Source organism: Balaenoptera musculus, chromosome 15, assembly GCF_009873245.2.
Source record: "Balaenoptera musculus isolate JJ_BM4_2016_0621 chromosome 15, mBalMus1.pri.v3, whole genome shotgun sequence".
Classification (NCBI taxonomy): domain Eukaryota; kingdom Metazoa; phylum Chordata; class Mammalia; order Artiodactyla; family Balaenopteridae; genus Balaenoptera; species Balaenoptera musculus.
The window spans coordinates 86,722,517-86,737,941 of NC_045799.1; the positions used below are offsets into that span (position 1 = coordinate 86,722,517).

At 64.4% G+C, this 15,425-nt stretch overlaps 1 protein-coding gene across 2 annotated transcripts; it reads right to left on the minus strand.

Moving 5' to 3' along the window:
* Positions 1-75: 75 nt before the first annotated feature.
* LFNG (LFNG O-fucosylpeptide 3-beta-N-acetylglucosaminyltransferase) lies at positions 76-9,516 on the minus strand. Of its 2 annotated transcripts, XR_005016658.1 has the most exons (9): positions 9,000-9,516; positions 4,483-4,531; positions 3,879-3,978; positions 3,623-3,776; positions 3,428-3,513; positions 2,838-3,003; positions 2,211-2,296; positions 1,002-2,029; positions 76-441 (listed from the first exon to the last, which is right to left on the minus strand). XR_005016658.1 is itself a non-coding variant. In XM_036827628.1 (8 exons), the coding sequence occupies exons 1-8, from the start codon at positions 9,426-9,428 to the stop codon at positions 1,963-1,965; spliced, it is 1,137 nt and encodes a 378-aa protein (XP_036683523.1). In that variant the 5' UTR covers positions 9,429-9,516; the 3' UTR covers positions 865-1,962. The 2 variants fall into 2 exon arrangements, 1 of the variants encoding a protein (XP_036683523.1); XM_036827628.1 differs by lacking the exon at positions 76-441 and having other exon boundaries at positions 865-2,029.
* Positions 9,517-15,425: the final 5,909 nt, after the last annotated feature.

The window sequence follows — 15,425 nt, forward strand, 5'->3', positions numbered from 1 at the left end:
GGGGTGGGGCTGGGGCAGCTGGAGGCCGGGAGGGGGGGAGGGGAGGGGAGGGGGAGGTGCGTGGGGGAGGGAGGTGCGGGGGGAGGGGGGGTGTGTCCGGGCTCAGTTTGAGGAAGAGGAACTGAGGGCTGCCCCAGGCTGCCTGGGAGGGCGGGAGGAGGGGATTCCCCAGCTGAGGCCGGAGCAGCTCCTCCCCGCTCCTGCCATCACAAAGCCTTGATTTGAGGAAGGGCCAGAGGAGCTGCCTTCTGTAGAAAACAAGGCAGGGACCCGTCCAGGGTCAACAGGCTCCCGGGACCCGTCCAGGGTGAACAGCGTCGGGGGGGCGGTGAGGCCAGGATCCAAGGTCAGCCTGATATCGGAGTTTGAGCTCTTCACCAGCCCAGCTGCCTGACCTTGGGCATCAATCACATCACCTGCTCTGAGCCTCAGTCTCCCCATCTGCAAAATGGGGCAAGAATGTGGCCTCTGTGGGCTTGTGACAGAGATGAAGCTGGGTAAGGAGATCCCAGGTCAAGCCACAGCCGGCCCCTGTCCTCCTGAAGGGAGGGCTGGACTCCCTGGCAGCTGTCCAGGGACAGGCCAGCACAGACCAGGGCTACAGAGTCTTAGAGCTGCTTGTCGGAGTGAGACCTGTACATCCAGAGATCTCCCCCTATGTCCGAGGGTGCCCTGGGCTGGTCATGCCTCTCAGGTACCTGGAAGTTGCTATTTAGATCCCAAGTTCCCTTCCCACAATAGTTGGCTTGGGGGTCTCTACACACCTCCCCGACACGAGTGCAAACAAGCCCCCAGCCCCCCTGGTGCAGCTTCCATGAACCTGCAGCTCAGGCCCAACTTCCAGCCAAGACCAGGATGCCCAGGTTGCCCCAAAGAGCATCTTTATTCGCAGCAAAGGACGTCACCATAGCAACACACTTCAATTCCCTGAGAACTTTTCCCTTATCATTCACTTTCCTAGCTATGTCTTTGCAGAAGGAAAAACAGAAGACGAAACACACCTCACTGGTCAGGTGCGCCAAGCTGGGCTGGTAGGAGGCAGGTTCTATGCAGGAGGTGGGCAGGGAGAGGCCAGATACCACGACATATAAATACACAGAGTGTTGGACATTTCCATCAGCTTTAACAACAAAGATTATCCCAAGTTTGGCTTCTGCTTTTTCTGATCCACAGAAAAGATAAAATAGCACCCTCCCCAACCCCCCGAAAACACAGACAAAAACACCCTACTTTGTACCCACCCCCTTTCGAAAAACAAGCACAGTAAAAAATACTGTCACAATATTTACAGACACACCCACTATGGGCGACTTTCTCTCTACTTCGGAGAGGAGATAAGAGCCTCAGCTGACTCCCCGTCACAAAGGGAAGATGGCCAAGAGAGCGGGGAAGACCCCTGCCCGGGGCGGCGCTGCACGTCACCCAGCGGCAAGGCCACGGGGGCTGCTGTTACTTGGAGCCACGGCACCCAGGTACCCAGGCCAGAGCTCAGTGGGAGGAGGGGACTCGGGCCACACCCCCCAAACCCAGCTTCCTCGCAGCACTGAGCATGGTGAGTTGTCCTGGGGGCTCTGAGGAGGAGCCAGGATCCCAGGGGGCAGGCGCCCGCAGCGCTGGGCCTGCACTCAGCGGGAAGGGAAAGGCACCTGCACATCGCTGCAGAGCAGCCTCTGGCCCCCATGCTGCCCAAAGACCCCAGAATAATAATAAACCGGCCCTCAGAGTGACCTCTGACTTACAAATCCTTCTGGGGTGGAGCACGGAAAGACAGACGGGCGGTGCCGTGCCTGCTCCTCGGCAGAGCAGAGCTGCCCAGCAGTCTGCTACACGGATGGGCACACAGTACACACACACGCACAGCCCTGGGGGAGCCTCGAATGCCAAGGCCAGGGCGGCACAACAGGGGTCCCCGGGCCCTTTGGATACCAGGGGTGCCCGGGGACAGGGTTTCAGCCGTAGCTGCTAGAAGATGGCAGTGTGGGGACACCAGGGTGTGTCCGGGTACAGGTGGCAGTGGATGGAGCGGAACCTGTGGGGACAGAGTGGGGGGCTGGTCCGTGTGGGGTGCGGGTACTGAGCTCACAGCACCGGGGGCCCTCTTCCACCCAAGCAGGCTCCTGGGGGTACCCTTTCGTCATCCTGCTTAGCTGCAGCAGACCCCAAGGGACCCTAGGTGAGCCCCGCCCCCATCTGGGCCGCAGTTTCCTCACCTGGATGGGTCGGCCTCCACTGAGAAGGGCCCCTTAATGTGGACAGCATTCCGCTTGTTTTCAAACATGCCGTAGCTCAAGGTCACCTGCAGGGGGAGGGACAGAGTGACGCTGGGAGGGGTGCCAATGCCACCCCACCCTGCCCTTGCCCGAGGCTGGCACGTGTGTGGCTCCGCATGAGGGAACAGCCTTGTCTCCTGCCCACCCTTGGACCGAGAAGGAAGGCCCGTGAGCCACATCGCACCACACCCCACCGGCTCCGCACCCCCAGGAGCCAAGTCCAAGGGGGGCTTCAGCTGGGGCTGGTGGTGTTGCCAGCCGTGGCCAGAGAATATCTGCTGGCACAGAGAAGACCCGAAAGGCACGGAGTTGGCATCCCACTGAAGACAGAGGCGGGAAGGATGGACAGCAGGACTTAAGTGGGGGCCGCGCCGGCGGGGGGACGGGGGTGTCTGGGAGGCAACCAACAGCAGGGCCTTTCGTGACCTATTTAACACAGCGACCCACCCCCACCCCCCGGCCCTCCTCCCCCACCCCACTTCGTTCCTCCCTCCCACCTGCCCCTCCCCTCCTCTCCCAGCCGCTCTCCTCTGTCCCCATCCCTTCCCGGGCTGCTAGGCAGCGCACCTGCTCATGGAGCTCGGAGGTGGGGACCTGCTGCAGGTTCTCCAGGTGGGAGTGGAAGAGCCCGCTGCGGATGAGGGGCACGCCCAGCAGAGCCTCCACGATGTAGCCGATGGTGCAGTCGTCCGGCAGCCGGATCCGCTCGGCCGTGCTCATGAAGTGGCCTCCGCTGTGGGAGGGCCGGAGGGCCGGAGTGAGCCGGGGCGGGAGCTGGGCAGGACCCCACCAGGCAGAGCGTCACCCCGGCCAGGCCCAAGAAGGAGGTGCGCACGCCCGGCGGGGCAGGGCGCAGCCCAGCCCGTGCCCCTGACGGGCTCTCCCGCTGGCAGCTCCCCCCCTCCCTGAGCCCAGGACAGCCCCCTCCTCCGTACCAGCCAGATGATTCTCTGGGAGTTGGGGGTTGCCGGACGCGGGAAGGGGTCCTGACCACCCTGGTGGCTGGCGGGCAGTGGAGGGGCGACTCACCCTGTCACCCTGCCAGTACACGTGAGGTTGGGGACACGGGTGCTGGGAAGAGGAGTCAAGCCAGGCCCCCAGTGGGGGGACCTTGGGACCTGGGGCAGCCTCGCCTGTGCCCCAAGGCACTCACTCACCTGGCCCAAGGGCTCATCTTCAGGGCCAGCCCTCGGCTGATGCAGAAGCCAGCCCCGCCGGTGGCAAACCAGAAGTGGACGGGACGCTGCGGGAGGGGGCACGTGGTGAGACTCCCAGACCCTCCACCCCAGGCTGCAGGGACACCTCCCGCCTCCGCCCCGCTCAGCGCAGGCCTGTGTGGGCGGGACACTCACCACCTTGCTCTCGCTGACCCTCTCCGTGGCCTGGATGGGCCTGTCCAGGCTGGGCTTGCCGAGGTAGATGTCCTGCGTGTGCGGGTAGCTGGCCAGCAGCCGCAGCAAGGCCCGCACGTTCACGTAGTTGTCGTCGTCCACGTGGCAGAACCACCTGGGGCGAGGCAGGGCGTCAGGGCGGCCCGCGGGGGGCACTGCCAGGGCAGGAGCCCGAGGAGGGGGCGCTCCCGGGCCCCGGCCGAAGGCCAGCACTCACTTCCTCCCCGATTCGATGAAGCGGTCATACTCCACGGCCATCTTGCAGGACAGCGCCTGGCGGCTGTGGGCAGCCGAGCAGTTGGTATTGACCACGTTGCCTGCGGACAAGGGGAGGGGCTGTGAGTGGGTCCAGGGTGGCTCAGCGAGGGCGGCCTGGCCCGGGGTCACACAGCAGGCCCCGTGAGAGCAGAGCAAGAGAGGGTGGGTGGCAGTCTGCCTCGGGGCGCCCTGGGTTCAAGCCGTGGCTGCAGTGGCCTCCCCCTCAACCCCTCCCTCGAGCAGGACCCAGGCCCGGTGATCTCACCCCCCCAGCCCAACCCCCTCCTGGGGGCCCCGCCCCGCCCCGCCCCTGCCCATTCAGGCGGCTTTTTCCCAGCACCAGCCACCTGTTGCCGCCACACCAGCTCAAAAGGGCCCCGGGCGCTGAAAGGGCCTCATTTGCATGAGAATTGGGCGGGGGGGGGGGCGAGTGGTGGGGCGGAGCGTTGAGCAAACCCCTTGAGTAAACTGCCCTCCCAGGCCCGTGGCCTCGGTGACCTCTCCAGAGGGGAGGGTTTCCTCTGGGCGGGAGCCCCCCTTGCCTCCCCACGTCCAGGGCTCACCCGTGCGCCTGGCCAGGGCTGCATCTTCCCCGTCCGTGAAAATGTACGTCTGCAGGGAGAAATACGGCCTTGAACAGGCAGCTCTGTGCCCCGGCCCCCGGCCACCGTGCGGCTTCACAGGGATCCTTCAGTCACGCCCATGCCCCACCTTTGAGCCTCAATTTCCCCACATGCAGAGTGGGGCTCAAGTGCCTACCCTGAGTGGAAGTGGGCTGGGGGCCCAGGAAGACCCCACCCCACCCCCTACCTCGACAGCTGGGCCCAAGGTCAGCCGGCAGCTGCGCCGGCACGAGCCAGGTGCGGTGCCCCGCCCACCCGCCAGGTAACCGGCTCCCGGCCCGCCCTGCACACCTGGCGGGGCACACACCCTTATTGACACAGTGCCCAGCCTGTGGGAGGGGCGGAGGGTGGGGGGGGCAGGCGGAGGAGGTCGGCTTTGGGAAGCCAAGTCTCAATCAGTCGGGGACAAAGGCCTCTGCTGGGCGGCCGCCAAGCACAGGCGGACAAAGGGCCCGGAGAGAGGGTGAATCACCAGGCATTGTCCGCCAGCTTTGTCCTGGGCCGCGCTGTGAGGGGAACTCGGCCGCGTTAAGCGGGAGTGGCCGCACAGCCCATTACCATACAGCTGGCCTGGTTAACTGGGCCAGGCTGGGCACAAGGTCCGGCAGGCTGGGGTGTGGCCCCAGCCCAGCAGTCCTCCGGGCTGGGCCCGCAACACCGGGGCCCCCCTCGCACCCCTGGCTGCGCGACCAGCCAGCGGAGCCGGTCACCTTCTCTGAGCCAAAGCAGCCTCCAGGGTTCTAAGGGGACACGGTCCGCGGGGTCGAGGCGGGAAACCTCACGTGCCCCAGCGCCCCCAGCATCCGTGCGGCCCCGCCTGCTGCTCGCCTTGCTCAAGGCCGCATCAGGGCTCCACCTGTGCCAGCACAGGGCCACCCCTGCCAGGATCGCTCCGCGGAAGGGGGGGGGCCAACGGGGAGGGGCCAGGAGCTGCCAGCGCCCGCCTGGGCCCGTCGGCACACGGGGAGGAATGTTCCTTTTCCTCTGCCCGGCCCGCCCAGCGCGTGCCGCCCAGCACACCCAGGCGCGGCTGAGTGCAAAGCGCAGGCCCGGTGGAGGGTGCCGGGAGCACAGGCAGCCGGAGACCCCCCACCTCCGTGCCCACCAGGCCTCGGTTTCCTTCTGTGTACAAACGGGTGCAAGGGAGGGGCCGGCGTGTGCAGGCCTGGCACACAGCACGAACCCAGCGACCTGGGGGACTCGCCTGCGGTGCCCACCCTCAACTCCTCAACTGGCAGCCCCAGCTCCTTGCCCAGCCTGAGCCCAGACCTGGGCACACTCTCAGTGAGGCCACAAGCTGGCTGGGCCTAGAGAGAGCTAAGGGGGGTGGCAGGCTCCTTCTACACCCTCTCCACACACGCACCCCCTCCTTCCAGAGCAGACACCCCAGGGCGGCCCGCACGCACAGACTCGCATCCAGCCCCCCCAGCATCCCCAGCATCTCAGCCCAGGAATGCCGTGGGAGGACGAGGCCGGCCCGTGCAGACGCGCCGTTGCCGCCACTGGATTAAAAGGAAAATGCTTTCTTAATGAGATCAAGGGAGGCCTGTTCTCCCGCGCGCTTGGTGGTGCCCTAAAAACCCAGCCCAAGGCTACGGAGATTAAAGTCACCTTTGTTCAGAGGGGAGTGCTTGGAGGCGTGGGGTGTGGGGTGCGCGGGTGCCGGGCCTCCGGTCTCCCCACATCAGAGCAATCAGGAGGGGAGGGGACGGGCTGCCCGGCCGCGGGCCTCACCCACTGCGCAGAGCCTCAGTTTCCGCCCTCTGTGCAATGGGCGGAACCAGAGCTCACGGGTGCCCAGAGCAGAGTGCCCCGACGCCTTCTCTTCTTTCATCTCCCTAACGGCCCTGAGAGGAGGGCACCACTACGACCCGAGTGTACAAGTGGGGAAACTGAGGCCCAGAGAGGGGCAGCCCCCGGTCTGCAGTCACACCCCCGGGCAGAGGCGGTGCTGGTCCACCCCAGCCATGCCTTCCAGGGACCAAGACACCCCCCCACCCCGCCCAGACCCCTCCCCACTTCCCCGAAAACGACAGGGCTGGAGGAGGAAGAGCAGGGCAGCCAGGGCCGCAGGGCTGGCTGTGGGGGGGGGGGGGACACCCACAGGAAGCGGCATTGTTCCTGGAGCTGCGATTCAAAGAAACACAGGATGCCAAGCTCTCCCCCCAACAATTGTGGCTGCCGCGGTGGCAGCCGCTGCAGCCTGGCCCACTCCGGGAGGGATGGGGGAGGAAAGTGTGGGCCAAAGGCCCAGCCCCTCATCCTGGACTTCAAGGCCCATCACAGTGTGGTCTCTATTGACCACCCCCACCCAAGTCACTCCAATTGCTGGAAGTTTCTTGCACACCCCCCATGCTTGTGCTCAAGATGCCCAATTGCCCTTTCAGGGCATTTTCTTCTCTCAGTCTAGCTCAAATGGCACCTCCTCCAGGAAGTCCCTCCCTCCCCAACACGGGTCAGATGCCCACTTTCAGCTCACACAGCCTCTCTGGGTTTCCCCCGCTGCGGCCCTGACTTCCTTGAGTCTTCCCCCATCAGACTGGGTCTGAATCACCCCCCACAGGGCTGGGAAAGGAGGTCTCTCTGTTGAAACAGTTTCAAGGATCCCTCCCCCACAGGACACCGTAAGAGGGGTTCCTGCTTGCTGTGACACATGAACCGATTGTTGGGGACAGATTCGGCCTCTCCTGGGTGGGGGCCCTGGGGTGAGAAGGAAACCCAAGTGGCCCCTCAACGGGGAGCAAAGGGTCCAGGGGAGGGACCGCCTCCACCCCGACTCTGAGTACTCCCTGGGCTCATTCCCTACATCTCTAGGCTTTGCCAGTCCTCTTTTACGACACCCTACTGGAAGGGCAATGCTTTCCCTGTTTCAGAGATGAGGAGACTGAGGGTCAGAGAGGCCCTTCGTCTTGCCCAAGGTCACCTAGCTTGGCTGGGACTGGTACCTGAGAACCCCCTGACCATATTCCCTCTGCTGGAGAAAGCCCCCAAAGTCCAAGACGAGGGGTGCTCAGAGCTGGTGGCAGCCCAGAGGGGGCTGAACACTGCCAAAGGTCACACAGCAGGGAGGCAGAGTCCTGGGGGATGGTGCCCGGCTCAGGGGTGGTGCCCCACAAGGGCTGTCACTCAGGGATGTGGGGGACCCCACAGGCCCTCATCGCCAGGCAACCTGAGTGGCCAGCACGCCGGCGGCGGTTCCCATGGAGCACATAGCTGCACACAAGAGGCCGGACGCCTTTCTCCACTGGAGAAAGGGGCTTTGTTACCTTGCCCAAGCGGCCGGCGTGAGAGCCGCCCGGCGCTGGGAATCCTAACGGCCCAGCAGCCAAACAAAACCCGCAGCCCCCGCTGCCCCCTCCTGCCGGCCTGCTGAGCCCCTGGGAAAGGGACACTGTGTTCCCAGGAGGCTGCCATGGGGTTCCCAGGGCCCCCTCCCCATGCTTGGACCAGATAGGACCCTGCCCCCCCAGGTCCCATCAGGACCCCACCAGGGCCCTGCCCCAAAACAGGGCTCAGCCAGGCCAGAAGTCCCCCCCACCAGACCTCGAGGGCTGAAACAGGGAGGAAGTGGTGTGGGCTCTTCTCTGAGCCCCCAGCCCAGTCAAGGGTCCTTCACCCTCATCCCAGATACCCAGTTTGTCCCTTGAGTTTCCCAGCTCAGGGATATCCCCCCACCCCACACCCCCGCAGGGCTCACGTTCTGCCCTCGTCCTGCCCCAACCCAGCCGTCCTGCTGCAGCCTGGAGGGAGATTTTCAAAGTGGGGTGTGTCTTTATTATGTGTGTGGAGGAAGTCGATGCTCAGCTAGGATGTACCGAGCACAAGGTGCCAGGCTCCAGAGACTTCTGCACTGTGGAGAGAGGACCGCCGCGCAGACTCTGAAACCCCGTGCTCTCTTTCTTTTGAGATGTACTCCCCAGGGCCCACTAACGCCCACCCCCAACTTCAGAATATTTTCTACAGTGACTTGTCCCATTGCAAAGACTGGGATGGGGATGGGACTGGCCCTGTGCCCGGGGGTCCTAACCCCACTCCACCTCTAAGGAAAGAGTCTTCTTCCCAGGGAAGGGTATGAGCCCAGGGTGATGCCCCACGCAGAACCTGCCTTGGGGAGGTTTGGGGACAATAATGCCCAGTTCATGAGTTCCAGTGTTGGGGGCAAGAAGCATCACAGGGCACCAAGCCCAGGCACTGGCGGCTGGTGGAGGGTCAGCGCAGGCCGCCCAGGGCCCTGGGAGTTGGCTGGGGATGGGTCCCCGGCACGCACTTCCACAGCCGCATGGGGAGAGTGGCCCCACCAGGAAAACTGGGCTGGAAGGGGCTGGACTGGCGTCACTACCCCCCGATACTCCCAGTGGCTGTACAGAGATGCAGCCTGGCGCCCATCGGATGCTGCCACCAGCTGGACAAGAGGGCACCTTCTCCCCTGCCCACTTGCCCAGGCTGCGGGGGCTCACCATCTCCTTGTGGCGCGAGATCCACGTCTCCAGCAGCAAGTCGAGGCGCGCGCGGTGAAACTTTTTGGTGGTCTTGACCGCGATGAAGACGTCGTGCGGCGTGAGTGGCTCGGCCGGGGGCCGCGGATGGCCGGCTGCGGGGCGGGGGACGCTGCCGGGCGGTGGGCCCGCGTCTCTACGAGAGCGGGTCAGCAGGCTGAAGTACTCGGACAGACTGTGCACCTCGCGGACTAGCGCCCCGGGTGCCGCCGCCGCCTCCAGCCCAGGAGCTGGGGCCACCCCCGAGGGGCCCGCCAGGCTGCGCAGCGCGCGCCGACCGCGCTCAGCGGGCACCGGGGGCGGCGGCGGGTCGGCGGTGAGCACCAGCAGGCAGGCGAGCAGCGCGCCCGCCAGCGCCAGCAGCAGGCGGCGGCCGCAGCGCTTGAGCATGGTGGGGTGGCGGCCGCGCGGTGCGCCCAGCCCCGCGCGCCCTGCCCGGTGCGCCCTGCCCCTCACTGCGGCGCCGAGGATCTCGGGTCCCGCGGCAGGTCCAGCAGTGCACTGCCCGCGCCCCGCGCTCTTAAACCTCCCCAGCCTGGCTCCGCCCCTCCGAGGGCGGGGCCCTGCGTGAGGCCCCGCCTTCAGCACGAGCTCACTGGCTCCCGGGCCCTGGGGCGGGGCCTCTCCAGGTTGCCCCAGATGCTCGGCAGAGCCCACGTGGGGCCGCGGCGGGGGTCTGGGAACTGCCGAGCGGGCGTCGTGGGCTCCCGCCTCCGGTCCGCACGTGCACGCCCCGCCCCGCCCCGCCCGGATCGCCCCCGCGGGCAGCGGGGCGGCTTGGGGATGTGGGTTCGCCCCGCCCCAGTGGCCCTGAGGGGGAAACCCAGGCTGGCCAGCGCCGGCCGGAGCTATACTCGGCGTCTGACATGCGGAGGGGCGCGCCCTTGGCGCTGTAATGGGGATTCTGGGACAGGGACTTCGGGCTCAATCGTCCCGCGGGGGACGTCCTTCCTTCCTCGCTCCACACTTCCCCTCCCGAGCCCGGCTTCCTGCCCTAGGGACGGCGCAGGCCTTGTAACAGGGCTGCTGCCTGGGTGGACCTGACCGCTCGGTCCAGAGTACCCTTTATTGATATCGAGGAGGTGCTTAGCCACCTGAGCCACAGGTAGGGACACGAGGTTCCAGCGAGAAAGCACCTTACGAAATTCCATCCCTAGCCCCCGAGCTAATTTCCTCGTCTCTGCCCAACGTCGGAGGGCAGAGGATTGGTTCCCCGAAATCCTCGGGCGCCCCGTGGCGCCCCGAGAAGAAACCGAGATCGCCCCTCCCCGCGCGGGATGAAAGGCCGCCTTCTGTCCCATTTGGTCCCTCTGCTCTCGGGCCAGATGTGGCCCAGCTGTGCCCCCGCCCCGCCTCCCCGGCACACGGCGGCTCCCACCCCCCGGCCCTTCCCACGGGCTGGGCCAGCCCACCGCACGAGCAGGGGCGGCAGGAATGTGCGCCGACAGCCTGGGTTGAGGGTTAGGGACCAGGGGCAAGGAAGTGGCCAAGGGCTCCCCGTGGCGAAATCAAAGTCTGAGTCGCCCGCCCGCAGCATCTTCCGGAAGCGCGGCTGGGGCGGCTCTCCGCTTGGCTGCCTCCTTCCCCTCCCTCCTCAGTTCCTCCGAATCCCCTCCTAAGGAGGCCCTAGGCGACCACCGCGGCTAAACTGGTCCCCCCTTAGCGCTCACTCTGCCCGCTGGCCCGTTTTCTTCATAGCGCTTACCTCTGCTCGACGGCACCCCTTCATGGTCCCTTTCCCTCCACCGGAATGTCAACTGCGGAGAACAGGGCCTGGAACGTAGTAGGTGCTCTATAAAGATTTATTGTGTAAATGTCTGGCCCGGGTTCCAGACTCTCGCCTGGCCCATTTGTTCTTAGGGCCCTGGGGCCCTACCCCTTGCCCCTCTGGGATGGGGTGCGGTGGAGGATGGGAGTTCCCAGGCCTCTTCCTGTACCCACCCCCAAGGTAATTAGCAGGCGCCACCTCAGGCAGGCAGATGCCTGAGCAGATGGTGCTAGCTGTGCCCAAGTGACAAGACTCCCATGGAGTCACCTCCTGCCATAAACCCCTCCCCCATCAGCCAGAGCCCAGCCTTGGAGCCTCTAGTCAGCTGGAGAGGTGGGGGTGGGCAGGGGGGAAATGGACCCGATGGCGGGGTGGGCCACCCCCAAACAGTCAGCTGAGCCCCAGCACAGCTCCAGCCTCCTGTCTGAAGGGTCTCTGTGCCCCGTTTCCCTCGCCCCACCACTGATGCTTATCTATCCCATTCCTGGGCTGTTTTGAGAGGGAGCCTCCTTCACGGCCTTCCTCTCTCCCCTGGACCTCTTGAGCAGCCTCCACCCTGGTCTCCCTGCTCCCAGTCTACCTGCTCTTTTGATTCTCTGCTCAGAAACCACACAGCTTAATCAGACCCCCATGCCCCTGACACACACACACACACTCACAGGTCAAAATCTTTGATGGTTTCCCATGGCCCCTGAGTTCAAGTCCTAGCCTGGTGTCCACATACCTCCCAAATGGGTCCCAGCTCCATTTCTTGCTACTCCCTGCAATGCCTCCCCATTCTCTAACAGCCCCCAAACCGTCAAGCCCCCAAATCTTTGCATGAACTGTGCCCTGTACCTGGGATTCCGTCAGTGGCACCCATATTAAGTGGTACCCACTAGGTGCTGAGCATTCTGCAAGAGGTAGGAGGGACAGCAGCGTGAAGCCATGCCACCCCATACTCCCACCTGATGAGGTCCTGTGAGCCAACCCCTCCATGGCCCCGACCCAAGGGGCGGGACCCCCTGCTCCGCACCCCAGAGCATCCCTGCTTTCTCCGACTCGTGCTCCCCGGTTCGTGCTACATAGTCCTGGCTGCTGTGCCTTTGACACACCAGACCGCAGACGTGATGTGCCCATTGTACAGAAAGCAAGTTGAGGCTCAAGAAGCACTGCTGCATTGTACTCGGGGAGCAAGGAGGAGGAGCAACTGTAGAGAGGGGCCGTGGCGCAGCCTGGCAGGCGCACGGTGTAGAGGCCAGCAGGGGGTTTTCTGCACCTCTCTGCAGCCAGGCTTGGTGGGAGTGGGGGGACCTGGGTGTGAGTTCCTGTCTGGGAACAGCAGGACAAAGCTTTGCAGCATTCTTGTGGGGACCATGGGCTTTGGCAAGAGTGATTCAATTTCTTTGCTGTCAGGAGAATGGAATTTCGTGGTGACTCCTTGAGGTCTGAAAACTGTAGGGGGGTGGCGGCCTAGCCACCCCCGCCCCCTTCCCTAGGCTCAGCTCCAGCCTGAGGCACTCCCGTCCCCTGCCCTCACCCTAGACCCAAAGGCTCCCTCCAGGGACCCACTGGGCCAAACAGCTCTGAGGTGGGGGGCGGTGAGAGGAGGAGGTGCTGGGCCCAGGACAGGAAATGGGGACCCAGGGAAGGGATGGGGAGGGCTGACCAGGTTGCCAGGAAACCCCTTGGGGCCTTAGGGTCCTTGGGAAGGGGGATGGGGGAGAGGCTGTGCCAGGGTCCTCCCCAGGTATGGGACACAGCCCTGGGGCTGGGGCCTTCTAGAGCCAGACTACTTGCTTTCCAATCCCAGAGGGGCCACTTCTCAGCTTTATGACCTTGGACCCGGGACATTCCTCCTCTGAGCCTCAGTTTCGCCGCCCATAACACAAGGATGCCATTGTTGTTCATCTTATAAGGTGCCGGCCGACGGGCAATAAGTCAGGCGAGCAGGCGGACTGGCCCTCTCGCCCAGGGACATGGGTGTGTGCGCCTCTTGGGCAGCTGACCTCCGCTCGGCATGGCACGGCCCCTCCACCAGCCCCCGAGTGGGGCTCCTGGGCAGCCGGGTGGCAGAATGGCTTGAGACCTGCCGAACGAGGCTGGGTGGAGAGGTGGCCGAGGACAGGGGGCCCACATGACCAGCGAGGCCCCAGGGGACTCTCCTTGCCTCCCTGTCAGCTCAGAGGAGGTGCTGTGTGCCCGTCCGAGCTCAGGCCCCCTTTCCGGGCTGGGGCTCAGCCTGGGGCCTCCTGCAAATGGAATCAGTCCCAGCGGGTTCTAGAAGCCCCTTCCCCACCGGCTCCTGGAGACTTGGGGCTGGCCTCCCCTGAGTGTCTCTTTCCTGGGAAGATCCAGGAGACATAATGGGTGACCCATTAACTCGAAGGGAGTCATCCAAGGCAGTCCTGGGAACAGCCTTTCCCAGCCCAGCAGCAGAGCCCAGAGAGGGAAGGAGGGCACGGTCCCCACCTCCACGAGGTGGTGGCCGGCAGGTGGAGCCGGGCAGGGGCCTCACGCTGCCCCATCTGACACAGACATGAGAGGCCTGTCCTCAAGGCTGCCGTCAGGGCGTCCGAGGAAAAGTGACAGCGTGGGAGCCCCAGATGCCAGGGTGCCCACGGGCTTCCTAAGGGGCAGTGAGTGGCATGCCCGCGGTGGCCCAGAAGCTTCTGGACGAAGAGTCAGTGCTGGCAGGAGGGGAGGTAATGGAGAGGGGTTGGCTTAGAAGCTCGATGCAGGAGGGAGGGGGCACAGCAGGCGACGGCAGCTGATCCGCATTACTGATGGTCTGGGTGGCAGTGCACCCGTGAGAACAGACAGCCTACAGCTGCAAATGAGCCCCCGGCCCAGTTCCGCCTGCCTGCCGGCTCGCTCTGCCTGGAGCCCCTCACCCCCCACCCACGCTCTGTGTGGTCTTGGGCCAGTTCCCTTCTCTCTGTAGGTCTCAGGATTTTACTTGACTCTGTAATAGGGATATAGCTGGTACCTGCCCCGCCCTGCCAACCCTGGGCTGGCTAGGGGCTGGTACTCTGCAGATGTAAAGCACCAATGAACACTGGTGGCCTGGCCCTTTGGCCTGAACCTTGGGGCCTGGTGTGGTCAGAGCAGCCAGGCCGACTTGGCCTGGACGGCTGAACAAGGCTTCGGGGAGCGTGGATGGATGGATGGATGGATGGATGGATGGATGGATGGATGGATGGAGAGGACATACAGAGACTCAAGAGAGCATTCCTTCCCCCCCAGCCCCTTCCCGCTCAGGGGAACATGGGTCTCGGGGTAAAAGGAGGCCTGGCAGGGCTGCCCACTGAACTCTGAGCTGGCAGTGGGGATGGGGCCTCAGGGCAGAGCTGACCCCCATGAAAATGACCACATGCTATGTGTCTGCCCTGCACTGGGAAATGGGCATTTCCCACTGTGCCGCCTCAGGAAGGCCTCAAAAGGTCCCACTCAAACCATTGGTCTTACAGATGGGACACAGGGGTCCAGAGAGGGGAAGAAGGATGCCCTTGACCCCACGGGAAGGTCAGGGTGTCTCAGCCCTGGGACCAGGGTTTGCGCACACAGTGAGGGCGGCAGGCCTAGAGCTGGCAGCTGTGTTTCTTCCTGGTGGCTATGCTGGGGCCATCTGGGCCGCGGGGCTGGACGGAGCTAATCTGATTTGCAGCCCCCGGTGGCAGAACCCCACCGCCAGAACCCATTACTGACGTCCTGCAGGGGTCAGATTCCCACCAGGGAGACACCGGAGCCCCTCTGCCCCAGCGGGCCTTTGTCTTCCCAAGAATGGCTAGCTTGTGCTGGGCAGGGGTGAGCCGTGGCTGTGCTGGTGCCTGCCAGGCTCCAGGCATGATCCCCTGCCCCAGTCATGACCCTGTGCCCAAGTGGGTGGGACCAGACCCCAGGAGCAGTGGGAGGAGGGGCTCCGGGCCGGATGGGGTAGCCGGGCTCAGAGTCTTGGCTCCCAGGGAGCCCTGCTTCCTGCGTGATCCTGAACTTGCCTCTCTCTCCCTTGACCTCAGGCCCCTCCTCCATCTGGAACACGGGATGGCGTTGTCCTCTCTCTTGCTCACCGGCATGGGGGAGGATGTGGCATCCCTTGATATTCTGGGCTGGACGTGACATCCCTTGATATTCTGGGCTGGACGTGACATCCCTTGATATTCTGGGCTGGACGTGGCATCCCCTGATATTCTGGGCTGTACGTGACATCCCTTGATATTCTGGGCTGCCCTGGAAGCTGGCGGGGGGAGGGGTACATGCCCAGGAGCGGCAGTCACAGCCCCAGAGAGATAAGCTGCCACCATGGACCCGTCCACCCATCTGTCTGTCTGTCCATCCAGCTGTCCGTTCACCCACCCATCCATTAGCATCCCTGGGCGCTCTCTCCATTCCCAGCTCTGGCTCCAGGGGAGTGTAGGAGGTGACTCAGACACAGCGCCTGGTTCCAGGGGGCTCACAGTCTCCTGGGGAGGATTCTTCCAGCACCCAGATGTTCCCCAAACAGGCAGAGGGTGGTAGGGGCTGGAAGATGGGTCAAGTCCAAGTGTGCCAGGGGCCTGGGCAAGGGAGAATCCACCTTGTGCCAGGGCTGGGGGTACAAGGCTTCAGGAGAGGCTTCCAGGAAAAGATGGTGACTGTCA

Excerpts from the sequence above, each read along its gene's own strand:
- LFNG (XM_036827628.1), bottom strand. The coding sequence starts at position 9,428 with ATGCTCAAGCGCTGCGGCCGCCGCCTGCTGCTGGCGCTGGCGGGCGCG. Across the intron at positions 4,532-8,999 it reads TCTCGCGCCACAAGGAGATG|ACGTACATTTTCACGGACGG; the intron begins GTGAGCCCCCGC and ends TTCTCCCTGCAG. Across the intron at positions 2,297-2,837 it reads CCTCCGAGCTCCATGAGCAG|GTGACCTTGAGCTACGGCAT; the intron begins GTGCGCTGCCTA and ends CTCCCCCTGCAG.